Genomic DNA, 27,635 nt, shown 5'->3' with positions numbered 1-27,635 from the left:
CTCAGCAAGGGGCCAGATTGATGTGTACCTGTCAAGACACAGATAAGCACACACTGACAGATGTGCTAACACAGAGATATACACCCGCGGCCCATGCTGTGATAAGCACACTATAACACCCACACAAATGCGGACACTAATAGCTGTGCAAGCACACTGGTGCGCACGCAGATACACAAACACTGACATGCACGTTGACACAAGCGAGGGCACTGATATGCACACTAGCACCCGCAGATGTAGATCCACACACGATGTGTGTACTAGCAGCTGTGCGCAAACGCTCACACAAACACGCATTGCGAACACACATGCACGCGTAACTGATACACCCACAAAAGCGTGCACCCCCTCGCTGAGCACATCGGGACGCACATATCTACCCGCCCTAGGTCTGTGCTCGTTTGGGCTGCAAAGCAGATGCCGTCCCTTTGGGAAGCACCGGCTGGCGCTGCAGGCGCTGACGCCTCTCCCCACCTGACCGGGACAGGGCGGCGCATGTTGCGGAAGGGGCAGTCTCCCCTGCTCTCTCAGTCTGTGCGGGCGGAGTTGGTGTCTGGGGGTCCCCGGGCTGCAGCCTGCCCTGGGCCGTGGAATGCGGGTTGGTTCCGGTGCCCCGCTCAGGAGGGCGCCATGGTGCAGCTCTACAACCTGCACCCGTTCGGCTCGCAGCAGGTGGTGCCCAGCAAGCAGGAGCCGGCGCTGTTCTGCTGCGGCCGGGGTGCGCTGCTGGTGGCCTGCGCGGCGGCCGGCTGCAAGGTAGAGGCGTTTGCTGTAGGCGACCAGGAGCTCTGCGAGCCGCTCGGCTGTTTCAACACGCTGGGCAGGGTGCTGCACATGGCTTACAGCGAGGCGGGTAAGAGCCGGGACTGGGGCGGCACCGGCTCCGTGGGGCAAACTCCGGTGTCCCCACAGGGCCGTCGTGTCCGGCTGTCGCCCTGTGGGGACGCGGCGGGAAGGTGGGGTGGGCCTGCGCAGGGGGCACAAGGTGATGTGCCCAAAGCGATGTTGTCACAGGTTCTGGGTCCTGTGAATGCAGTTTCATCTTGCAAAACTCAGGATGGTGCTGGAAACGACTGGGCCAGTGGCAACCTGGTGGAGCCAATGGGGAAGTACAGCCCTTCCTCAGCTCTGTGCCACTGAAAATGACTTGATTCTTTTGAGACAAGGAAGCTGAGGTAGCCACTGTCTTTTATTGGACCAACTGCTGTTGGTGAGAGAGACAAGTTACACAGACCTCTTCTTCAGGCGTTGTTTCTTCTGTTTGTTCCACCTTCCACTCTTGGTTTTTCAGTTGCTTCCCCTGTTCATTGAACAAGCCCTCCCCCCCAGCAAAAGGGTATTGCATGATTGCATCGGATTCCTCCTTTGTTGAAAATGATGGGGATGGATGGGAGGGGATTTCAGGGGACTCATGGCACAGATCTGATGGCAGGATCAGGGACTGGATGAGCTCTCAAGTGCCATAGAAAGAAAGGTTAGAAAGAGCCATTGAATTCTAAGGACTCTACTTTTGCTCTATGAGCTAGAGCTATGGGACCAATGGAGCCATGGGATACAGAACTGAGTGAGCAGTGGAATATTTTGCCTGCGGAGTGTGTGGAAGGAGGCAGGAGTGCTGGAGGAAGTATGCTTAGTGTTCTTACACCTTTCTTTTTTTAAGAGGTGAAGTGTGTGTACTTTCTCTAGCTTTCTGAGCATTATATCACATATAGTGGAAGTGTCCTTAGCCAGATCCCAACTTTCACAGGCATCTTTGAGGTACTGACTCCTGCTGGCTTCTCTTCCTGATTTCCTATTGTCTTCACCTAGCGAAGCATTGGCTGGCTGACTCCTAATGAGAGTGCTGGGGGATGGAAAGGGAACCAACTGTTAGGTTTTTGTGTCGAGCCCTAAAACTTTGTCTTCATTCCCTTTATTTTTATGGTACTTGGGATGTGCTTCACTCTGGCTAAGAAATGTTCAGCTCAGATTTCTCAGGATTTTAAGCACCATATTTTCACACTATTACCTCTTTTGGAATCTTTCAAACAAGTTTTTGACTCCTCGGGAAAACTTCTTGCAGTTCACCATTCAGCTTAAAACATACACCACTGCCATGAACACCTTGATCATTATAAATCTTTGTTTGCAGGGTAAACATATTGTCTGTTAAGTGTGAACCTAAACAGGAGACTTTTTTTTTTTTAATGTGTATGCTGCCTTTGCATATTCTGCTGAATTTATTTTTAGTAAGAGGACACACGCACCCTTTTTTTTTTTTTTTTCCTCTCTCTCTCTCCAGACTGAACTCTTTCCTCCTAGCTGAGTTTTTCCCATGATTAAAACTAAAGATTGAACTACAGAGTGGTAAGATGATCTGCCTGGAAAAGGGCAGAGGTGTTGACTACACTGTTCTTTATTGTAGCCTTGAATTCTGTTTCAAAAGAAGTCTTTGGAAACTTTACTTCTGGTTAGCAAGAAAAAGTAATACTAGGATTAGGGAATAAAAGCACTTGATCCTACATTCCTTGTGCACCTACTGAAGTCTAGATTCAATGGTAATTTTTAAAAATTTTCAGAACATATGTACTAGTACACTTTCTCTAAAGTTAACTGAGATACTCCAGATTTATATAAACTTCTCAAGTGCATGCTGGCCTAGATAATTCACATTAAAAGTATTGTAATTTATTATTAAGTACTGCTGACAATAGCACAGAACTCTGGCAAACAAATTGTATTTCTTTGGGGTAGGAATCCTTTACTACTACATTGCTTTTATGATGACATAGGAGTTTATAAAATTAACTGTGCTTATAGTTTTAACCCTTTTTATTAATGACAATTATCTGGTAACAGGAATAACATTTCAGACAGATTTTACAAATTTGCTTAATTCGATAATTCTTTTAGTCAAAGTGCATTGGATTTAGCAGCAATAGGATGCAAACAGCATAAATTACATCTGATCTATGGGTTAGTGTTACCACAGTATTGTTGCTCTCTTTTCAGGAGATTATTTGGTGACAATTGAGGAGAAAAACAAGGCCACCTTCCTACGAGCTTATATGAATTGGAGATGCATGTCAACAGGGAACACTCGAGTTTGTGTCCGGATGGTGGGTCACAAGATGGAACAGTCATACAGTGAATCTTCTAAAGTCCAGATGTCAATTGTGGAAATGCCTCTTTCAGATCCACCATTGTGCATTTCGTGTTGTCCTGTAAATGGAGATCTTCTTGTTGGCTGCAAAAATAAACTGGTCATGTTCTGCTTGAAATATCATGTCATAAATCAGGATCTGACTGTATTGGATTTTGAACTCTCCTTAATTTTACACATTGATAATGTCACCCCTACAGAAGTAGCATTTTGTGCTGGGTACATAGCTCTAACAACAGAGTTGGATGTTTTAATCCTGAAGCTGGAACCTGTTCATAAAAGTGCAGATAATACTGAACTATGTGCAGATAAAGTCAAAGCACCAGAAAAGCTTGTAGATGAAGGTAAATACGGAATTTAATTTTCCTTTTCATAAATCTCGAGATTGACTTGTATTAATTTCAAAGCGTGCTCAAGGAAGTTGGTTGCTCTAAAAAACTTTTTCAGAACATCTTAGAGGGACACCATCAGTTTAATATTGCATTTGTCTGAAAATTTTGTACCTTCTGTATTTACACGGAATACCAAAATGATTATGCCTCAGTCCTGCAAACACTTGCACACATGCTTAGCTGTTCTTCGTTGAGACTACTGATATGCATAAAGGTATGCACTTGCATACATGCTTATAACGGAAAGGAGTCAAATCAAAAGACTGAACTAATATTTTCATATTTGTCAGCACTTTGTGCATAGTCAGCTTCAATGCTTTCCTGTTTAGTCAGTTGCTGAAAAGATCCTATAAACATCAACAGGATGACCTAAAATCTTTTATTTTAAAAGGAATGTTAAAATACAAATAATTCAGGCTACATTGCATAAAATTATCAGAAACTAGATTTTTTAAAAATTAAATCATAGTGTGGGGGGCAAAAAGGCAAGTTGACAGGTTTCCCATTTAAATTTCTCATAGCTTGCAAGGATGGGTCTGAACTTCCTCAGATGACGGGAAGGATGCCTGTAATTGTTCTTCTGTTACTTACAATTAATTGGCAATTTCAGACCTCTTTCTGGGTGCTTTTGGGCACTACTTGCTTGAGCAAAAGTGATGCTAAGACCACATTCAGCATTCCATTCTGGTTGCTTCTCTCAGCTCAGTGGTAGGACAGACACACTTCTGAATGCCCACACAATGTTTATATAAAAATCTACCACTTTCTCCAAAAATCACACTGCACTTTCTCTATATTGGGAAATACAGTTGTTCTCTGTCATTACCCTGGACTTTTAGGTTCTCTAACATTTAAAGATTGAAAAGAACCAACAGTTTTATTACCAAACCAAAATCCCTACAGTTTGAGGCTGATACGAATTACGTCTCTGCCCTTGAAGTATTTAACTGAACACTCTCTCATCTTATTCTTCTGTTGTTGAGATTTGCATGGTACTGGCTTGGAAAACTGATACAATATTTTAATTGTTTAAGGTGTAAAAGATGAAGTTCCTTCAGCCTTTTCTTCCCAGCTTGAGTCGGATGACTTTGTCATCTGTCAGAAGCCCGTGGAACTACTTGGGGAGGAAAGCAGACTATGCGGAGTACTGGTAACACTGGAATCAACAGGGTTAGCTAAAGAAGACACAGAATATTTCCAAGTGCGGTACCTCCTATACAGGTAATAAAAATTGCACTTGACACTATATGGCATGTGTGTGCCTATATCGTGTTGATATTTTGCCTTTTGGGGGCATGAAATAAGCCATAGTTCATTTCCTGTAGGGCAGAATCCTTTTAAATAGAGCAAAGCCTGAATAAATGGGTTTAGGTTTAAGGAAATTGCTCTGAAACACTGAGGGAAGGTATCCTCAAACCCATCCCTGTCTCATTCCTCAGGGCTTTCAAATCCACCTAGCTAGCCTATAGTCAGGTTCTGCAGGGAATGTGGCCTGCTGTTCCATTCCACAATGGAATTGCTGTGTATATAAATCTTCTGGTTGTGTTTCAAATATCCCTACTTCACATCCCGTCTCTGTGGGCAGTGTACAGAGCTTCCACAGTAGCTTCTCTTGTGTTATGGAGAAGGGTACTGAGACCCTCCCTGCATTGGCTTTGCATTGTCTCACTGATCCTAGAAATGCATTCTGTCCACAGTGTTGGAACCTTATTCTGGTTTTGGCCCTTTCTTGGTTGAGGCTACATATTCCAATCAACAGGGCACTGCTGTTGACTTGCTGTGTGACCTCAGTCAAGACACTTGGGGCCTGACTTTCAAAGGTGTGGACTATGTTCAGCTTTCATCAACTGCAGCTGGATTTGTACGTGCTCAGTCCCTCTGACAATCGGTCCCTCTGTTTCCAACCAGAAAAAAGAGACAATTAACCCTGCAGAACGTTCTGAACTCATGGGATGAAAAGCCCTAAGTAAAAGGGCTGCTATTTCATTTTATTAGCTATCAAAGCTATTGGGCAAGCTGAATTATGACAAGAGTTCCTGCTCAACAGTAAATTCCAAAGTAAGACATTGAAGAAAATGATTGGCAAGCTGGAGGGGAGAAAGAGAAAACTAGAATCTGAGATGGAAAGTACTGGCTGTAGTTCAGATGAATAAAGAAAACAGGGGACTAGTATACTTAGAATGGGGTGCAAATCCATTGCTATGTCTTGCTTACTTATTTCCCATCTCTGGTACCCAGAGGTTTTGTAGTAAACAAGCAGATAGAAACGATCCTGTTTAGAGGTCTCTTGAGGCTGCTGTGCATATAGTGGTGGAACCTGTGTATGTCATATAGTTTCCATTATTGTGTCCTCCCTGCTGACAGCTGCTAAGGCTCTGGAGTGGTCTCTTTTTTCTCAAACTAGCCCTCCATCCAGGTCACTTTAAAGTGTCCTCCCTCCTGGGATATCAACGTCCCAAATGGACAGTATCCAACTTGACACCAGTCATCAATGCAACATCTTCTTCCCCTTCAGGTTTCTCTTCCATTCCACTTTTCTGTCAGAGTAATGGCTCCAGGGCTTCTCCTGGGAATCTTTACCAGACTGAGTTGTTCTGCTGAAGACACCCAGAACTATAAGCCATTTTTCTACCCCGTCTGTCTCAGCAGGTGAGAGCTTTGCTGATGTTAAGCTGTATGTCAGCTCCCTGACATACCAGCTTGTCTGCCTTTCAAGACTCGATCAGTCTACCTGCTGGGCAGGTAACATACAGTGAACCCCAGTTTCTGTGTTCCCCCAGAGGCATCTCTCTGCAGTGTCACAGTCCCTGTCACTGTGACATAGAAATTAGTGAGTTTGCTGTCTCTAGAGAGACAGTGTACACACCAGGTAGCTAGGTTAGCTGAAGAGTCACACTTCACTTTAATACACAGCATTGAGCTGGTTTTGTAATAAAACAAGAATAAGTTTATTTATAAGAACAGTGGTTTAGTGATACTAAGCAAGAGAAAAAGACAGGTATGGTTACAAACAAAACAAACGTTCTCTAGTGACTAAAACTTAATTCTAGCAGTTATATATTTGCCTACAACAGTTTCTCACAGCAAGTTATCAGTGACTAAGGCCAAGAGGATCCAGCTTTCACAGGATCAGAGTGTGCAGATTCCTCTGTCTCCTAAGTGATGGAAAATTACATGGTAAATCTTGCTCCCTTTATATTACCCAAAGTCCACTGTCTCTGCCTTAAGAGCCATAAAGGTGTCCTGAGGTGCAGATTCTGTCACCTGATAAGATCACTAAGCTGTCTCCTCTGCTCATTAGCTTTGTTTACCTTTTATATTGTGACAAAGCTCTGCCCTTGTCTCCTTGGGTCCCGCGTTTCCTGGCAGATTTTGCTAGCCTCCGAGGCTCACTGTGACCCTCCGCATAGCCCTTCTCTCTCTAGAAGCAAGGGTCACAGCCTACTGAGCCATTTTCATCATAAGCCAGCAAGGGAGGTGAGGAGAAGCTACCCTCCCTTGCACAATCTCTGTTGTCTCCCAGTCTCAGTGATTAATCGGGGGGGGGCAAAGGGAGGGAGCGTGTGCCCGCCCTCTACTCCGGGCTCCAGCCCAGGGACCCTAATAGTATCAGCTATGGTAGCTGACTTTTTAGAAACAGGATGCGTACAATTCCCTGGGCCACTTCCACTTCACCCTTACTTCAGGGCCTCCTTCCTTGTGCCAGATATGGTTTGTACTGCTCAGTCTCTCCAACAGTACAGCTTCCTCCTACAGCTCCTGACACACACACCAACCTGACTACCTGGGAGGCTTTTAACTAGTTTCAGCCAGCCCCTGATTGGCTTCAGGTGTCCCAGTCAGCTTAGCTGTCCTCCCTGCCTTCTGGAAAGATCTTAATTGGCCCCAGGTGTCTTAATTGACCTGGAGCTGCCATTTGCTTATCCTGGTAACAGGGATTTGTTTAGCCTGTGGCTAATATATCTGTCTCCCATTACTTTACTATAGCCATCTGGCCTTGCCCCGTTACTGTACGTAAATGTACTTTCATTGTCCACTACCTGTAGTAAAGCCAGTCAGACAGGCAATCCACACTTGTTTGCCTAGCCTTTGTCCGGTTTGGTGTATTCACTGCCTCTCAAACACATTTTTAAAATCTGTTTCCAGCATACACACACCTGTAACAACACGCAGTGATTTTTCTTATTATTATTTATTTTTAGGGACCAGCGTGTCACCAGTTTACATATGATACCTTACATGATCCCTTTTAGATACAAGTTATAACAACAATGTGGGATGGGTAGCAGAGTGTCAGGCCTGATATGACTCTCCGTACGGTGAGCCCTCTGTGAGTTGGCACTGAGTGGCTCCCAGGGTCACACAAACTCAAAACCGAAACCAAAAGACATGGAAAGAAACTTATGCCCCTTTCTCAAAGCTTGAACTTTTAATCCATCCTGTCTCATCCCTAGTTCTTCATTCTTTTGCAGAAAGCCCCTGAGAGTCAGCAATACTTCCTGAAGTCTTGCCCCTAAGCTGGATCCCAAACTCCACTCCACTCTACCCCCCAAGGCCACCTGCCTATGGGTTGGCCTTCTCTCAGGCCCACTTGCTGCCCTCTCCCATCAGGGCTGGGATGCAAACTCCCTCCTGCAGCTCCTCTGATCTCTAGTACTCTGAGAGAGACTACAGCATTCTTCCCCTCTCATGGCAGTCACCTTCTATTCTGAGCATCTTCCCTTTATGGAACCCACCCAACTCCTCTCCTAGCTGTGACTCCTCTTTGACTGCACCTGGCCTATCCTCCAAGGACAATCAGATGTGTTAATTGGGCTCACAGACCCCCATCAACCATTTCACCACCTGTGTGGGGAAACACTCCATCACACTTAGCTATATTAGAAATGTTAGTAGTTGGACTTCTAAGAACATAGTGTTTTTAATAACTAATGAAGTCTTAGAACAACAGCTATATTTTCTACAGTTATTGATGTTTACTTGTCCTAGTTAAATGTCTTGCAGTGGTTTCTCATTGATGTCCTATGTTTTTTCTCTAGACGTTTTACTCCAGATCTGTCATCTTTCGTCTTCTCTATTGAAGAGTCCAAGTTGCACTCTCTTCAGCTACTGCCTATGTATCAGACAGGTAAGTATCTGCATATACACAGACTGCATGATTTTTTTGCCACAGAAGGTCTAGGAGAAAACGTGCTTTGTCTTCTCCTTCTTATACACGTTCTATTTTAGCAGTTACACACTTTCATGAAAAAATGACTTCCTCCTTTTCAATGACTTGCGCTGAGCTTCCAATAACAAAAGTAGAGCCCCACGCTCTCTTTAATGTTGTCCTTACAAAGTTTATGCAGAATTTAATCTGTAGAGCAGGGGTCGGCAACTTATGGCACGTGTGCCAAAGACGGCACATGAGCCCATTTTTAATGGCACACTGCTGCCTGCCGGGGTTCCAGCAGGCAGCAGCGTGCCATTAATAATCTGGCCTGGCCTGCTCTTCTCCACTCCCCGCCCCCTCCCGCAGGGGCAGGGGGCAGAAGCTTGGTCCTGCCGGCTCCCCTGCCTCTTCCTGCAGTGTGCTGGGTTCCTGCCCCTCCTCCTCCTCTCCGTCCGTCCCTCCCTCCCTCCCTCCCTCCCTCCCTGCCAGCGGAGGCAGAGAAAAAGCGGGGGCAGGGCCTTGGGGAAGCGGGGCATATCCCCTCCAGCCCTCTGCCCTGACCCCCCCTCACACACACCCAGCCCTCTGCCCTGAGCCCTGCAGCCCCGCACACCCCCAAGGCCCCTGCCCTGAGCCCTGTACCCCCCTCAAACACACCCAGCCCTCTGCTTGACTCCGTCACCTCCCCTCACGATCCCAGCCCTGACTCTGGCACCCCCACACATACCCAGGCCCCCCATGCCCTGGCACCCCTCACATTCCCACCCCCACCCTGAGCACCAAATGGGAGCTCCTGCACCTCCCCCACTGCCACATTCCCACCTGCACCCCTCCCACCAAATGGGAGCTGCCCAGGCCCAGCGCTCCACATCCAAACCTCCTGCCCCAACCCTGAGCCCCCTCCCTCATTCTAGCTCCTGGCCAGACCCTACACCCCAACCCCCAGCCCGCTCCTTCACCCCCAGCCCTATGCTCAGTGCAGAGAGAGAGGAAGAGAATGGCCAGAACCAGGGAGAAGGTAGGTACCCACTGTATGTGGGCAGGGCCGGGACTGCGGGTCCGGCAGCCAGGATCCCAGCTGGCAGGAGCCGGCGGGTGGAACCCCTGAGCGGCAGCAGGCTGAGCCGCTCAGCCCGCTGCCAGTCTGGGGTTCTGGCTGACGGCCCCTTGCCAGCCGGGGTCCCGGCCGCAGGCCCCGCTCAGCCCACTGCCGGCCTAGGTGAAGGGAACCCCAGATCAGCAGCGGGCTGGCAGTGTAAGATCAACATTTTAATTTAATTTTAAATGAAGCTTCTTAAACATTTTGAAAACCTTGTTTATTTTACAATACAACAATAGTTTAGGTCTATAATATATAGACTTATAGAGAGAGAGAGACCTTCTAAAAATCATTAAAATGTATTACCGGCACATGAACCCTTAAATTAAAGTGAATAAATGAAGACTCGGCACACCACTTCTGAAAGGTTGCTGACCCCTGCTGTAGAGTATTAATAAAACCATTGATTTAAACTTAATCTTTCTGTGTGGCAAACTGACATTTTATGGCACAAGAGCGTTGCTCACAAAGGTTGTTTAAATTACTGTTAATGTTATGATAAGATGCTAGGCTACCTATAACAAACCGTAGAAGCTTCATATATGTAGTTGTAATGGAGTAAACGTTCCAAATCCCGCTAGATATGAATGTAAAGTACGTGGTAAATCAAACATTGGCAATAGTTTTTTGGGGTTTTTTTTTTTTTTTTTTATGATGTACAGGAAGTTCCATGGCAGTCAATGGAAAAACTGCAGCCAAGAAAGAATTGCTGAGTGTCTTCTGTTTTTTCTCCTTGCCGCATGCTGGGTATCTCTATGCCGTTGGGAGCTTAGTAGAGCTGCTTTCTACCTATCAGTACTCGGAAAAATCTCAGCAGGCAGTTCTTACCTCACAATTCCTACATGTTATTACAAGGTACTATGTTATAACTTTGATTCTTGTGTTCACTGATGTTATCTACTTTTCGTCATCTCCCTAAGTAAGTCGTCTTCACACCTTTAAATGCAACTTCCTAGGCTTGCTTATATGACAGTGCTTCTGCTTCCACTCTATGGCTCAATCCACACAAGGGAAACTTTTGAAAACATGTGTACTCTGGCAATAACTAAGCAACCAAATCTTCTTTTTAATCAATATTGTCATTTCTCTGCCTTAGTAACAGCTTGCAGTGTTTCACAGTACGATGCAGTGCAGCAGCAGCTCGTGAGGAGGACCCATACATTGATACAACCATGAAGGTGCGCTCCTAATAGTCTCATGACAGATGCAAAACTTAAAAAACAAATGTGGGTACCAAAAGGGCATTTATCTTCCTCACACTGCTGTATGCCTTCTCTTTACATCTTACTTAATTGCTTCACCCTATAGAGCCTAGTAACACAAGAAAGCATTAATGGTTTGACTTTAATATTTCACAGTGGTACATTCCTCTGTTCTACTGGGTGTGGAAGTTGTAGCTGAAACATGATCTACTATTGCTCCTTAAAATCCTAAATCATTAACAGAATATTTATGAAGGCTTTACAAATGTGTATTTATTTTTGTAACTTTTAACTAATAATAATAATGGAATGTAAGTGCCTACTTTCCTGCCAAGACCTGAATTCAGGTTCAAAGTTCACCTTGTGGCAGCTGATTACTTTTCTGAAGCCTAAAGTGATGTAGAAAATATACCCGGAAGCCCTCTCTTCTCAGCTGTTTTTTTGAGGTGTCCTCAGCTGTTGTAGGAGAAACATAGGCCTCTGAGTTTGAGTCTTTGCAAGTAAGGTTTTCAATCCATTAGAGGCTTAGACTTCCCATTCTTCAAATTGTTTCAGTTATAAATTGTTGAATTATGCAGGACTGAATTAATATCTGTATGTTTATTATTAGGGCAAAAAGGTTGAAGCATGTTTTAAGCATATTTTTGGGGACTTTCCTATATGCTTTTAACATATATTGGTTGGCATGTAGGTTGCTGAGAGGGGGAAGTTGTAGAGCTCTGAACAGGCACTATACTAGGGATCAGCAACCTTTGGCACGTGGCCCTCCAGGGTAAGTCCCCTGGCGGGCTGGGCCAGTTTGTTTACTTGCTGCATCCGCAGGTTCGGCCGATTGCGGCTTCCACTGGCCGCAGTTCACCACTCCAGGCCAATGGGGACTGCGGGAAGTAGTGGACAGCACATCCCTTGGCCTGTGCCGTTTCCTGCAGCCCCCATTGGCCTGGAGCGGCAAACCACAGCCAGTGGGAGCTGCGATTGGACGAACCTGCGGACGCGGCAAGTAAACAAACCGGCCCGGCCCACCAGGGGGCTTACCCTGGTGGGCCGCGGGCCAAAGGTAGCTGATCCCTGCACTATCCCGTGAAATAGAAGGTGTCTTTCAATATGAAAGTCTTTCTTATAAATGGTGTATGCGAGTCTGAACTGTGTATGTGTGTGTGTGACTAAAATAACCTAGTAAAAATCTTGGCAGTTTCTCCAAGAAGCACATAATCTACTTGATTGATAGTCAATATAACCAGGTATAGTTGCTTGACTAAGTGGATTCACTTTATGCCTATTTAATCCTTTGGGAACACGCCATCTTCTCATTCTCCTGAAACTGTTCATCCAAAATGCTGTTCAGGCAGACTCATTTTGCCTTAGGCCCAATATATAGGATAAAATGGTGCTTAAATGATAGAGGTACAAACCAGTTTAAGAGTTTAGCGAATCAGGAATTAAGTGTTATATTACAGAACATTGTGTGTAATGTAAGTGTTTTTGTTAGTTTATACACTATAGGCATCTCATGTTGGGATTCCTATAGTTAAGGTTGCCTGACACTTTCTGTTGTCCAGGGTGGATTGTTGTGTTTGTGGTGGGTTTTTGTTTGTTTTGTTTTGTTTTTTTTAAATCACTGATTTTAATCACAATTTAAATCAGCAAGCAGGAAACTTATTTATGTAATCAGTTTTAATCTTGTTTTGCATTTGTTCTCATTGATGGGTACAACCATGAAAGCATGTTGATTTGCAGCTAATACAGCCTTTACACTAAATTTGGTACTTTTTGCTAACCAGGCAGATGCACAGTATCTATACATATTTCTTTAAGCAGTTTATATAGCTGAATAAATGCATGTTAAATCTTAATGTTTGCATTTTTATTATGTTAGAAAATAGTGAATGATGCACTTATTTACTACATGATGATTTCCCCCTTCGGGACTTGTGTTAATCTACAATTGGATGGGAATTGGAATTGCATTAAAGTTTCACAAAACCAATATTTTAAAATGTACTAGTTACGTCAAGCTACCTTAAATGTGCGGGGTACACAAGAAAAGTATGTTTATCAAAAAATGTTTTTGCATTTAAAAAACTGATTTAGAAAACAGTTAATAATTTCCTTTGTAATTAGTTAATGGACTGTTTCTGGTTGCCATGGGCCAGATTTTCAAGCTATTTTGGGCACATAGTGTTTTTCAAAAATGTCTAAGCAGATTACACACCTAACTGTCATTGAAAGCGGTGTAACTTAGGCCTTTTTGAAAATACTACTAGGTGCCTAAATATCTCTGAAAATCTGGCCTCCTGTCCTTCAAATTCTAAGATTTAGTAGATCTGCCCCTTTTCTTCACGGATTTTATTCAAACTGGAAGAGGAAAACAAGTTTTCCTGCTTTTTTTTCAGCTAGTCTAATGAAGAAAATATTCTGTCTGGTAGATAAACTGAAACCAAAAATAATTAAAATCAAAATCTTTCCTCAACAAAAACTGAAAATATTTACATTTGGAAAATTGTAATACCAGTATTTGCTCCACTGTAAAGACCGAACATAACATAAATGCTTTCTTCAGTACATGCCATTGTGACATATTCATGAAGCTTGAGTTGACTTCAAAAGTTAGATGTCTTCCCCTGATTCGATATATGATTAAAAAGGCAGTACCCTTTAACTAATTAAAAAAAATTGAGGCAGTCTCACTGATACTAACTTTTTTAATTTGAATGATAAATAGTTTTATAGTGAGCTTAGTCCTTAACATAGGCTGTCCTAAATTTCAATTTTTTTTTTTTATTTAGGTTTATTTTAAAATAATAAACCTCTTTAAAAGTCATATTTTAATGTTGTATACACCCTGCTGCTTTCAGTGCCTTGTATCTTTGCCAAATGTAAGCCCCATTCAGGCTGCAATTTTCTATGTGGGGTGCCTCAGGCTGACTTTTTTTGGGACGCTTCAGCTAAACCTGTTCAGCCAATTCTAAGAATAAGGTTAGGGAAATAAATGTTTCCCCAGTGTTTTTAAAAAAGGGTTGGTTTTTTGTTTTTACAACCCTCACTCTATTAGCAACCATAATTCTGGCATTTCCTAACTTTTGAGTTCTTGGCTTTGTAACAATAATGTTCTTTTAATGTAGTTTTTTATGTAATTTTAAATACATAAACTGTTAAACTGTTTAAAGTGTAACCCTACCTATGAATTCAGATATTTGTTTCTATCTTGTTAATTATTGACCCTTGGGTTCTTTAACCCTGAAGTAATTCTTTCCTTTACAGGCTTGCCCCCCTGTGTCTCTAGATGTCTGTGCATTAAGAATGCAGCTTTTTATAGGGCTGAAAGCTATTTGTCACTTCAACAACCATGTAATTCTTCTGACTAAGGCAGATAGTGAAGATATTACTGAAAGAAGAAAGCCTCCAAGAAGGGTCCTGTAAGTGCCGTATTTCAGTGTTCCATTTCATGAAAGAGGCAATTTTGGCTTGTTAGGGTAAGGAGTGTATATGAAAGGGCGGTTGAAAATATAATTAGTCTCAGGATGAGAATAGTAATCAAGATTATAAATTTTTATTGAGCCTTAACACACCAAATGAAATGGTCCTTATTCTAATGGATTGTCTTGTAAAATTGTGGAAAGGGTAGAGGAAGGCTTATAAATGTCTGTAGCCTAGTGTATAAATTACTCAAGATGCTGAAAAATTTAGTACCCTCCAAAGAGGCAGTGTGTTACGATATGAGAAATAAATATGCTTTTTATCCCTACTTTCTTTACCTTAAATACACATTATAGATATATTTGTGTTTCTGCATGACAAATGCTAGAATACTGAAATAGATGTATCACAGCACAGAACAAGGTGTAGTTCTCATACAGGTTTTGGGGGCATATATTGCCAAAGGTTGGGATGTATTCTGAGGAGGACCGTGTATTTCTGTCCCAGAGAACAAAGTCTAATGCATAATTGTAGTGAGGTATAGCAGCAGTCATTGGGCCAAAATATGCTCAGTTGCACATATGAAGTCATTAGGGTTGCACAGTTCTGCACTGAACAGCGCAGTATGATATACTACTTTGTATATTGCAAGGGCTCTTAATAGAGTTCTCTGCCACAGCTATCTGAACAACACATTTATCAATCAAATTGGCTCAGACATGTAACTCTGTATTTCAGCAGCTATAGTCAGTTGAAAAGAAAGGTGTCTAAATGACTTCACATCATATCACATAAGAAAATGGCATAAGTACAACTATCCAAAAATAGCGAACTAAGTTGTGACCTCCCAGAATACTAGAACTTCAAAATATTAGGGACCTTGCCAATACCTGAGATGAAAAAAATTAATTTTCAAGAGTTTTTTTGACCCCTAAAGTGGTTACTAAAGTGGTAGAAGAGTGCTGAATGCTGTGTGAGATGCATGTAAAATCACAGGTACAGATCCTCAGCTTATATAAATCTTTAGCTCCGTTGAAGTCAGTGACGTAAATTGTACAGCTAAGGATCTGTCCAGCAGTTCCTGCCCACAAGACCTTATAGCCTATGGGCTTGTCTACACATGCAGTTATTTAGGGATAGCTATTGTACTCCCTGCCTTTATCCAAATTAACTTTCAGATGTAGACAAGATCTAAAAGGTATCTATGCATGTGTGTGAGTTGTTTCTGATTCTGTTCGCTTCATGCAGATATTAGTTTAGTAAGTCAGTGATAGAAAGCTTTTATGTTCAGTCACATAATTTTTATTTGGACAGCAATGGTTCTATTCTTTTCCTTCTCTCGTTTCAGTTCCAGAAAGGCTGACAGTGTCAAACTCAAGACTCCACCCGAGTCTGAACCTGGCTGGAATTTATATATTGTGAACACTATTTCAACCATTCAGCTTTATAAAGAAATGGTATTGCTCAATTCCTGTTTGATTATTGGTGATAAAAGCATCATGTTGTGGATTAGATATCTGAAATACTTCTTTGCTCAAGATATCCTATCATGTATTCATGCATATACATGTATTCATGAAGCATGTAATCTATCATGATTTAAAACTGTTTATAAACATTCTGCCTTGTGGGCTAAAGACCTAAGTATTTATTTAATTTGTTTTAGGTAGACTACAGTAAGACATATGAAAATGTAAGAACAGAGAGTTGCATCCATCTTCTAAGTGAGGCTCACTTGTTAGTCAGAGCAGCTCTAATGGACCCCAGTCTGATAGAATCAGAAGAGAAAGAGAAGCTCCTGGCAGCATTCAGAGAAAGTTGTGCTCACCTAGGAGACTGTTACAGCAGGTTTGTATTTTGAAAGGAGTTAATTTTGGGTTTACCAGGATGCCCTCCTAGGTCAATTTTAAGAATTTTGGGATCGCTTGTTTTCTTCACCATTTTACTTGCACTGCATATACAATCGCTGGGCTGACTGTAAAGATTTTCATCTCAGTTTGGTTTCTCATTCATTAGACTTGTAGTCTTAGCTTAAGTATGGAGTAGAAATATGTAGCAGCGTCAAACACTTTACAGATCAGGGTGAAATCCTTTTTTTTTTTTTCTGTAGGATTATTGCTGCAAAGATCCCCAATTCTTTTTTCCCCCTTGCTTTCAGGTTTGACACAAAGGATTCCCATCTTGCCCTGCCTTACTACAAGATGTCTGGCTTATCCATAACTGAAGTTTTGAAGAGAATAGACTCAGTGGTAGAGGGTGGAACACAGAAATATGAAAAAGGATTTATCTTTTACTTAAATCATTCTCTTTATGAAGATTTAAATGAAGAGTTAAGCAAAGTAAGAATAGGAACTTTCTCTTTAATCTACTGCTTATTTCCTATTCTGAGGAACTTGGGACACTTATAAAGGAAGCATTGCTTAAATTTTGAAATCTCCATATCTGTTGGTTCATGATTATTCTCCTTTGCATGTGAGAGGCACAAGGGGGACCCATCCTAGTTTTGCCGACCAAATATAAACAAGACGTAATTTCTGTAAACACAAAGAGATTACCCGTGATATTTTCTGTTCAGGACTCTCCTCAGAAGAATGTATTGTAGTTTTTGTGGTCATGATGCATAAACGTTTGCTAGAGACAGGGTTCCAACCAAGGCTGGGGATACTAACATGCTAGGAAAGTCTCGGTCCAAACTTTTTTTGCTACCCCATCAATGTAATGAACCGAGCCCAAGCCACATCTCCAAATGCCACCTTTAAAGGGTGCTGAAACTCCATGCCTGCTCTCCCAGCCCTGCAGAGGAATTTTGGTCGAGTTGACAGAATGTCTCTGGGGACATGTTGTCAGGTAGAGTTTCTTTTCCCCTACCGCTGTGGCTTACCAACTATGGTATGCCCCTATGTTTGAAAGCAAGTCTGTACCATTTCTACACGTCAGCAGTTAGATTTTATTTATTAATTCCAATGTATATTCAGGAGGCTAAGATTATTTTAAATGGCTTTTATTTTAATAGGAATCAGCAGCCAAAGTGCTCCAAATATTCTATCTCGCTGAACCAAACCAGCTGCCCCATGTGCTCTGCAGTTCCTGCATGAAGAATGTATGTCCCTTGATGGCAATGGAGCTTTTGCAGAAAGTGGAACTGATTGTGCCATCAGTGGTATTGACGCTAACCAAAGCTGCCATGGCTCTGAAAATGGGAGACCTAGAGGCATATAAAAATGAGATGGACTGTTATACAGAGGTACAGAATGCTGCTCATGTGGTCCCCTTCCCATTTAGTACCAGATTCTCTGTTAACCCAAACCAGCTGAGTTGGGTCTCTCATGGCAGAGGGAAATCCTGCTCTTCCCCACTCACTTAATGGTCTTTATTGGGCATCTGGGAGGATGTGGGTTGAGGGGTTATGTGTTGGGTTTGTTTAGTTTGTGCTCCAGGGAAGCTAGAATTCCCATGAATATACACATGGGCATATAATTAAACTATATTACTTTAATATTAAATATTATTAAAATTAAAATATTTTAATCACAAAACACATAAGTGTTTCTAAATCAAAGTACAGTAAATAAATTAAATATTAGTTGGAGCATAGTAGCTTCTGCAGCCCCTGTGCTCCCCCCACCCACCTGCCCTCCGTGGAGCAGAGGTTGCATAGTTCCACCTGACCCTTGGTTTGCACACCAAAAGTCCTTGGTGTTTGTGTGTGAAGAGCTGTGGGCAGGATCTCCATGTCATGGCTGTAGAGTTTCCTGTATCCAGTCCACTGCTCTCCTCTGTTCGACTGTATTCAAGGCACTTTGTCCTTATTAAGAGAGGGGGAGAATGTGCTTTGGTGCAGTCACAGTAGGAATCCTGTTTAACAGAAGGAAATGTAGCGCAGCAGGGCTTGATATCAGTCGTCAGTGGTATGGATTTACAGACACTTTGAAGGGAGATCATTATACGCTGACTAAATCTGACCCTGATGTCGATGTATCAGTCCAAATCACCATGTGTGAGGTTAAATGCCACAAACTAGTAGTTGTTAGGGTTGGTCAGGGCACTTAAAGACGAGTATTGCAAGAGAGCAAGAGAGATTGGACTGTGTCAGGCTCTTGAGTGAGCTCATCCCTTTTGTATTTTTAAATCCAGTTTAAAAATGGCTTTGGAAGGGAAGTCAAAGTGTCTAATTTTGGGGAGAAAATAAGGCCATGGGTGCATCACAGCCTAGGGTTGATGCCAGAACCATCACTAAGTACATGCTCAGCCTTGATTTCTGAACTGCAGAGTGTGGAGGTTAGGATATGTTGAACATCAGCTATAGTGGTGTTCAGCACCACCTGCTGTCTCTTCCGCAGCAAAGCATGATCATCTCTTTCTAACTGGATGCAAAAGTACTGATGAAGTAATACAAATGAGGAACAAGGTAGGTCCTAGAGAGTAAAGAGAGCCTCAGACGCCAGGTTAATCTATGATAATTTATGTTTGCTGCATAAACAGCAGCAGCTGATGAATAAAAAGTACTTTTCCTGAATCTGTCTGAGTTGCAAAGATGCCTACTCTTTGCTGACTCTCTGAAAGCCTTCTATTGCAAAGTGCAAGCCCGTTTAAGCCCCTGGAAGCAAGGGGTATTACAATATATACTGCTGCAAATTAATTTTTTATTATTCATGGGTAGCCTTTTCAAAAGTACCTTATTGATTTGGGAGCACAAGTCCCATTGAAGGCCATTTGGGTGAGGTTTTCAAAAGCACCTAATGCATTGGTTTTGGTTTACAGTCAAATCTAGTTGTGTGTGTGGTGAGTAAAGTTCAGACTCATGGAACTGGAAGATCCCTAAGATGGAGCAAGAACAAAGGGAATAAAATCTTACAACATTAAGGGTAAATTATGGAGGACGAGTGCAAAGTCCTTGTGCCATATAAGGCACATGATGGGCCTGCAACCCTGGCACACCCTGGATGTCAGCCATGTATAGGGCAGCACTGTGGGCTACACATGGCTGAGATCCAAGATTCTACAGACCCAGTGGCCTAAGTGTCCACGCAAGTGGTGCAGAGTATCTGCAGCCATTTCTCCTGTGCATAGCTTCAAGTAGCAGCTTTGGGGAGCTGCACTACAGCCCCATGGCTTGGCCCAGTGAGAAGGAATATAGTCCACTCCCCATATCCTCCCTGCACTTCACCTACATAAGCCAGACTGCTTGAGTAAGCCCTCAGTTTGGGAAGGATTGAATTCTTTGCCTAACTTGTAAATGGCTGTGTCTGTAGATGAGACTGGCATATGGCTTTATTGGGGAACCAAGACTTCTGAGGCAGCAGAGAGAAGGGCAGATTGTTCCAACCGAACTTGCTGTTTACTTGAAGGAGACGTGGCCTGGGTTGCTGGTGGCTTCGATGTTGGCTTTACATGAAAACAGTAAAGTTGAATTGGAAGAAGCTGACTCTTACTTTGAGGTTTGTCTGTTTGCAGGGTTGTTGCATTTTTATTTTTTTTTAGCTTCTACAAAGCCCATGTCTGGTGTTAACAACTAGAGATGACCAAAACAGTCAGAGTGGTCCTCAGAGTTACAGCAGGAAAAATGTTATGAAAGCTCAGCAGCTTCTATCACCAAGCTTGACAGAAATTTTAACTGGAGTAAGAAACTGGGTTTTTTGTGAACAGCCCAGCCATTAAATTTAGCCAGAGAAATACATTAAATTCGTCTTTATGTTCTGCAACCATCAGTTCAATGAAGCACACATTGATCTTGGAGACTGGGATTTTCAAAGGCAGCTAAGGGAGGTAGGCATCCAGCGCCTATCAAAATTTAATAGGAATTGGGTAAATAACTCCCTTGGGCCCCTTCTGAAAATTGCAGCCAGGATTAATAACATTGCATACAAATCCTTTTCTAAAGGATATCAAATCAGATGTGACGCTACATAATCTTCTATGTACGTATTCAAAACCACTTTACAAATGAAGTATTAGTCCTCGTAAACCTAAGGGAGGTGGGCCTATCTTCACATTACAGATGGAAAAACTAGAACAAGTGGCTTATTCCTGGCCTCAAAAGAGACTGTGTCAAAGCAGAAATTAGAATTAAGGAGTTCCTTGCTCCACAGATCTTGACTATTCTTCATTATAAGGGGTTTTGCTCATTTTAGAGCCAAATTACCTCCATCCCAACCACACCCCCAGGCCTTTTATGATCTCACTTCTGTCATTCTAAATTTTCATCATACGTAGTCACTCATGAAATTAAAGATCTAGCTAGTGTAGTTAAGGTTAATGTAGTTGGTTTCAAGTTTAGGGGTTCAGTGTAAATGCAGTAATCAAGGTTCCCAACCTGTCCGGCCAGCATTTAAAAGCCCAAGGAAAGGTTCAGTGGTGATGGGGGTCCCCCTTGGTGCAGTCCTCCAAACTCCTCACAGAGCCCTATGATTAGCTCCCACTGGCAAGTGAACTGGGGAGTGCTTCCTTTAAGTTAGCCCCAACTCTCTGATTAGAATGACTCTTCAAAGGGGACTTGCTTAGGTGTGGATATATTTTAGATGGCTCCAGCATTTTGGCACTTTAAACATTTTACAATGTGACCACCATTGATAGCAGAATAAAAACTCATGAAGGAATGTGTTTGTTGCATACCAAACCTATTCATTACGGAATCAAGAGTTTAAATATGTTGCATGCACTTCTGCATTGTGCATCACCACAGTATCTGGGATCACATGTACTAGAAATACATCAGGATTACACAAAAGCAGGAGCACACTCAACTATGACGAGTAGAGGGAAACTTAGTCTTGTCCATTGAAACTTTTTTTCATTCAGACTTCTGTTGCTGCTGCTATTATCTTACCTTAGCACCTAGGAGCCCTAGTTATGGACCGGGACCCCATTGGGGTAGGCACAAACACAGAACAAAGATGGCCCCCTGCCCCAAGGAGCTTACAATTTAAGACATGACCGACAAGGGAGTACAGGTAAACAATGAGCCAATGTAATAGTCATCTTGATTTTCATTAATATTTGAATCTTCTGTGGTGCTCAGATGCTTTGTGGGAAGAATGAAGATACTACCCCTCAGCTCTTAGTAGACTTCTGGGAAGCCCTCCTTATAGCAGGCTCTGAGAAAGAAATACTCCAGGAGGTCTTATTCAAGCTTACTTCACAGTACATTTGGAGACTATCGAGGAAGCAGCTTCCTGATACCAAACCACTGAAAACAACAGAGGATCTGGTAATTATACACTGCATATACATTCGAACGAGACAGACAATGCATGTAAGGTTTCAGAGTAACAGCCGTGTTAGTCTGTATTCGCAAAAAGAAAAGGAGTACTTGTGGCACCTTAGAGACTAACCAATTTATTTGAGCATAAGCTTTCGTGAGCTACAGCTCACTGTGAGCTGTAGCTCACGAAAACTTTTGCTCAAATGCATGTAAGGGAATATTCAGTCACAAAACCATCTTGCAATCCTTTAATTCTGGACAAATTGTCCTTAAAAGTAGTGAGAATGCAAGCAGATAAACTTACAAGTTGAGTTACCAAATGTTAATTCTTGCAAAGAACTGCTGGCTTTTGATTAACAGGTCCTTAATGCTGCTGTTGTGGGGGTTTCAAATTGACAAGTATGCATGCATTTTCCACAAGACAGTTCCGGTTCCTCACATCAAGGGGCACTGACATGAAACTAGATTACCTGTAGTTTGACACTTCAGTTTTTCAAGGATGAACTTGACCCAGAACACAGAGAATTGATACATGTAAATTACTTTAGAAGATTTAGAACTTTGAGTTCTGAAAAAATCCCATGGATTTTGATCATCTGGAGCTAAATGAGAGACCTAACTTCAGGAGAACTTGGATTTCCCAGCCCTTTTGGGTGGGAAATTGAACATAGTTTTAGATGCATTATCTGAAAAATGGGAGGGGAAGGTGCCAGCTGAACTGCTCACATAGTAATTTTAACTGGCTAATAATGGAGTAACAGAGGCATTGGGTGAACAGTTAAAGCCTTGCATTGTTTGATGGGTGGTAGGAGAAGCTTCTAACTAACAAATGTGAAATAAATCACTGGACCGCATTAGGCTTCAAGGCATACTTAATTCACCTACTCTAGTTTGAATATTTACCCAAGATAGAAACTAGCTACTTTTCTAAAATGGCACCCTTTATTCAGAGATTTCCTTCACTGCAATGGATTTCATATGTGATCATATTGATTTGAAATTTTTTTTCTAGATAAACTCCTGTAATCATTATGGGTTAATTTTCCCTTGGGTGACCTTCATAATGTCATTGGGACCTGCATGTGATAAGTATCCTGAAGATCTTTCAAAACTACAGGTATGATGCCCTTCAGTCTCTACAACTTAGGCCCCTACTCCTGTGAACACCTACGCATATCCTTACCTTTCAATATCAGAGTTGACCCATCAAAGTTATGTGTGCACAAGAGTTTGCAGAATTGGGGGATCATGAATGTCTCTCTTTTTGTGTATTTTTCTTAATTTGTGTAAAACTGGATTTCAGTGCTTCAGTCATGCAACCATTTAAATTGTTTTCTTAGTTAATGGGTGTTAGGTTACGTGTGAATAGAAATTAGTATTTGGCTCGGTGAGAGCAACTGGACTTTCTTCAAGCTCTGTAGAGAGAGCTGCCAGAGTGGACAGAAGAATCTTCTTTGGGGGGTCAAAGAGTGAAGTGGGTGTCGAGGATGGAATTTTTAGTCTATTTTCTCTACATTAGAGGTCCTGGACATGTGCTGGTTTCTGGAAATTCCCCTCCTTGGTGGTAAAGAGCTTGATCCTGAGAGGTCCTGAGTGGAGCTGGTCAGAAATTCTCCGACAGAGCATTTTTTTCAATGGAGAATGCCCTTTAGTCAAAATCAAAACATTCTGAGATGGTTTGAGGCCTGATGGAGGGCAACCAGGCTTTTATTGGAAATGTGTGAGGCTTCCTGCCAGCTTGCCATCCTGGCCCCTCAACAGCCTGTTAGGTGGGCTGATGGGGAGCCAAAAGCTTGGTAGCAGCTAGCTCACAGCTTCACATCAGCCTGGGCTCCCAGGATTTCAGGGTCCCGGGCAGTCAGCCAGGCAGACTGCCTGTGAGGCAGGGCTTTCACAAATAATTTTGAAATTTTTGGTTTTCCTTCCAGATTGGAACAAAACTAAATTGTGAAATATCAAAATCCTTTGAAAAATGGAATTACCTGTTTCTGTATAGCTCTTGCCTGAGCGCTAACATGCCCTTAGTTGTTGAATGCTGTTTCATGACTTTCAGGTTGTCCTTTTGGCTAATCCATGAACCAGCCAAGACAGGGTGTTCAGGGGTGGGATATTGCACATGTACAGCATGGCAGGACAGCGTTAAGGTGGTTTAGTGGCTGGAATGGGAGAGGGTGTTGTGTGTTGCGAGAAGGATAAACATAGCATGAAATGCATCTTTCTTGGTGGTGAGGGGGTTACCACCAACACACAATAGATATTTTTAAGAGGGTGTGACGATTTGGGGCTATCTCTGTACAGCTTATGAATTACAATTTCACAATATCAATTAGATTATGAAAATCTGCTGTGTCATGAGTGCTGAATGTATGTTGGGTCCACCATTGCTGACAGGGCCTATAGCTCATATGCACCAGGCAGATACAATAAGAAGATGCTTAGGACTTAATGCTATTTAGGTGCAAACATCTGGGACAGTGGATGAGCTGTGTCCTTAGAAAACCAGTTCAGTTTAGTTTACTCCGGAAAGGAGCAGGGAAGTTGGGAGTAATGGAAAGTTTCCAGGAGGAGAACAAAAAAGGTAAGGTGACCAGGAAGGGGTTAAATAAACACATAGGAAGAAGCAGCATGAGCCAGGAGAGAGCAAGATCACATAAGATCCCTGAGAGAAAGAGACCAGCTAGCATGCAACAGCCTGTGTGAGGAGGGACTCCCCACCTGCCTGCCTGCCTTCCTGGATCCAGATGATTCCCCAACGGCACAAAGAGAAGAGTAAGCTAGAAAGTGAGGGACATTTCGGTTTCAGATGTTTGTTGTTTTGAATGAGCTGTACTCTCCTGTGCTTTACATTATTAAATATAAAAACATAAGGGTGTTAGAATGTGCCAAGTCTATGCACTGACTGCTTCGCTGCTACTGTGGCCCCTGAGAGAGTTAAACTGTAAACCAGAAGCGTCACATCTTTGGGTGGAATTCTGGGGGAGGGGTGTGTTGGGTCTGTGCAGGCCTAGGGCAGGTAGGCCAAGGAGCCCCATTTCCAAGAGAGGGTAACTGAGGGTCAGTGCCTATGAAATGTGCCAGAGAGGCCAAATGAGGAACCAATTCTGCTGCCTGCTCAGGCTCTAGGACAGAGGTGGGCAAACTACGGCCCACGGGCCCCTCCTGCCTGGCCCCTGAGCACCTGGCCCACGAGGCTTGCCCTTGGCCCCTCCCCTGCTGTCTCCCCTCCCGCGCAGCCTCAGCTCACTGTGCTGCCGGCGCCATGCTCTGGGCGGCCGGGCTGCGAGCTCCTGGGGCAGCGCAGCTGCAGAGCCCGGCCTGACCCGGTGCTCTGTGCTGCGTGGTGACATGGCTGTAGCACCACCAGCCACCGGTACTCCAGGCAGTGCTGTAAGGGGGCAGGGAGTGGGGGGTTGGATAGAGGGCAGGGGAGTTCGGGGTGGTGGTCAGGGGGTGGGGGTGTGGATGGGGGTTAGGGCAGTCAGAGGGTGGGGAACAGGGGGTTGAATGGGGGCAGGGATCCCAGGGGGCCAGTCAGGAAGGAGGGGGGGTTGGATGGGGCAGCAGGGGGCAGTCAAGGGCAGGGGTTCCAGGGGCAGTCAGGGGACAGGGAGAAGGGGTGGTTGGATGGGGGCAGGAGTTCTGGGGGGGGCAGTCAGGAAGGAGGAGGGGGTTGGATGGGGCAGTCAGGGGACAGGGAGAAGGGGTGGTTGGATGGGGCAGGGGTCCCGGGGGGAGCAGTCAGGAATGAGAGGAGGGGTTGGATGGGGGTCTGGGGGCAGTCAGGGGACAGGGAGCAAGGGGGGTGGATGGGGCAGTGGTCCTGGGGGGACCATCAGGGAACAGGGGGTGTTGGATGGGGCAGGAGTCCCGGGGGGGCCACATCAGGGGGCAAGAAGCAGGGGTGGGGGGCAGACAGGGGACGGGTCATGCCTTGCTGATTGGGGAGGCACAGCCTCCCCTAACCAGCCCTCGATATGATTTCCGAAACCCGATGCAGCCCTCAGGCCAAAATTTTTGCTCACCTCTCCTCTCCCCCCGCCCCCCCCCCCCCCGGCTCGAGGAGCTTGAAACATCGTGGGGATCCAGAGTAGCAAGGGTTTGTATTCCCCTCAGAGCAGTCCTAGTGGGTAGCTGCTAGGGATGGTGCTCGCTAGGATCTGTGACAGAGGACCACATAATAAGTTGAGTAATATCTCAGCTGTAGAGAAAAAACTAGTTTTAAATCAAGGGGGATGGGGTGATCAATACCAAGGCTGTGTACTTTCTTGTAGAGCAAAGGCAGCTCAGGTGACTGAGTACAGGAACTACACCAGGTTTAGTGGAGGCCTTGTTTACAATGATCAAACAATCCAGCATAAGTTCTTAGGTGATTCTGTTTCTTAAGGTGGGCAGAATTTAGTTCGCATTGGGTCTAAATGAAGTAAGACAGTTTAAACCTCTTGCTAAACAGTCCAGCGTGTTACTGATGTATATAGATATGATGTAAAGCTGTTGTTAAAACAATACCTCTGTCAGTCAAACTGAACTATGAAAGAGGAATGGTGCAAATGATGGGAAAGGAAATGATCAAAGAATTATGTAAATAATGGTCATGTATACTTACATTCTCCTGAGTATTTTTGGCCTAATTGTTTAACCAAGCAATATCAGAAAGACTTAAAACTATTTCTTTTTAAATTAATTTTGTGTGCGTGTGAGCATTTTGTCTGTTTTGACATCCAAATGGCAAGTTTTCCTCTTCTCCTCAGTCTCTTTTATGTGGTCCATCAATCGACATAGCTTCAGTTCTGCCATTCTTGGAGCCATTATCAGAAGACAGTAATGCTGGTCTCAGTGTCCATGTTCTTTGCACTACGGGGGTAGGAGAGTATGAGAAATCCATTGACAAGCTCCTAGAGAAGTGTCCTGAAGCACTCATACCCTATGCCCAGCATGAGCTGAAAGATGAAAATCGGGTGAGCTTTTAAAATGCTAATCTAGTAATTTATTGTAGTCTTTCTTTCTCTTTCTTTTCAGTAGTTGTTAGCTGTGCATAGGAGAACTTGTACACTGCAGAGATAATCAAATGGCACAGATTTCTATTAAAGTTGAAACTCCCATCCTCAACTCACTCTGAACCTGAAACTGCTTGCATTGAATTTTATGGCCAAATTCCCATTGACTTTAATGGGAGCAGGGTTGGACCCTCTTTTCCCAAGTGTTACAGCGCCGAAGGTCATAAATACCTGTTGCTTAGACACTTGCAGTGCACAAGTTTAATGAGACAAGTTAGGAGTTTCATCCTTACCCTTAAAATTCATAGATTTCATTGACTGAGTTCAAGTCACATTCATATAAATGTCCCATTTTTGCTTTTGTGTTTTTATGATGGTAGTTCTTACTGCAGATGCTCCTGGTCAAAGTGACTTAGAAATATGGATTATATATGACATTTTATTATAGACCCTCTTTCTGAAAAACTCTTTGGGCTGAGGTTTTCCAGACTGGTTTCATCCTGAAGTTGTGATATTTTATTTTATATTAAGGTTGTGGAAAAAATGTTCAGATGGCTGAGTTACTTGCTAGCAGAGAGGGGAATAATACACTGATCTGCTGTAAACAGAGAGAGCTGAGTATATTTTAGCTTACAAGTAACTCAGAAGTAGCTGAACTTTTTCATGTGAAACTTGCCACAATAAAAAGAAAAAAATTATTATTAATGTCTGAAAATGCCATGATTAAATATGTTCCCTGCTCCCTAATAACATCTGAACTGTATACTTATTGCCTGATATTCCCCCGTTGCCTATAATATTTGAGGAAGAGCTTGATCTCTCCAATTCTGGTCAAGGCTCCAGAAGTACTGCCATGGTTTTCCCCTACTCCCTGCCAATTAACTGCTAACATAAGACTAGCCATACTGGGTAAGACTAATGGTCCATCTAGCCCAGTATACAGTCTTCTAACAGTGTCTGGTACCAGATGCTTCAGAGGGAACAGAAGAGGGCCATTATCGAGTGATCCATCCCTTGTTGTCCAGTCCCAGGT

At 43.3% G+C, this 27,635-nt stretch overlaps 1 protein-coding gene across 1 annotated transcript in view; it reads left to right on the top strand.

The window, feature by feature from the left end:
* Positions 1 to 492: 492 nt before the first annotated feature.
* Positions 493 to 27,635, top strand: part of HPS3 (HPS3 biogenesis of lysosomal organelles complex 2 subunit 1) — a 35,546-nt gene continuing 8,403 nt past the window's right edge. The window contains exons 1-15 of the mRNA XM_074963790.1: positions 493 to 856; positions 2,995 to 3,489; positions 4,572 to 4,758; positions 8,577 to 8,665; positions 10,451 to 10,643; positions 10,885 to 10,966; positions 14,252 to 14,406; positions 15,756 to 15,864; positions 16,074 to 16,255; positions 16,566 to 16,746; positions 17,421 to 17,651; positions 19,660 to 19,845; positions 21,426 to 21,614; positions 22,621 to 22,725; positions 26,357 to 26,563. Of these exons, the coding sequence (XP_074819891.1) occupies positions 499 to 856; positions 2,995 to 3,489; positions 4,572 to 4,758; positions 8,577 to 8,665; positions 10,451 to 10,643; positions 10,885 to 10,966; positions 14,252 to 14,406; positions 15,756 to 15,864; positions 16,074 to 16,255; positions 16,566 to 16,746; positions 17,421 to 17,651; positions 19,660 to 19,845; positions 21,426 to 21,614; positions 22,621 to 22,725; positions 26,357 to 26,563 (2,949 nt within the window). The 5' untranslated portion in view covers positions 493 to 498. The remainder of the gene's footprint in view (positions 857 to 2,994; positions 3,490 to 4,571; positions 4,759 to 8,576; positions 8,666 to 10,450; positions 10,644 to 10,884; positions 10,967 to 14,251; positions 14,407 to 15,755; positions 15,865 to 16,073; positions 16,256 to 16,565; positions 16,747 to 17,420; positions 17,652 to 19,659; positions 19,846 to 21,425; positions 21,615 to 22,620; positions 22,726 to 26,356; positions 26,564 to 27,635) is intronic.

This window comes from Natator depressus, chromosome 9, assembly GCF_965152275.1.
Source record: "Natator depressus isolate rNatDep1 chromosome 9, rNatDep2.hap1, whole genome shotgun sequence".
Lineage (NCBI taxonomy): Eukaryota > Metazoa > Chordata > Testudines > Cheloniidae > Natator > Natator depressus.
Note: the sequence above shows the minus strand (reverse complement) of the source record. Positions and strands in the feature narration are given on the sequence as shown.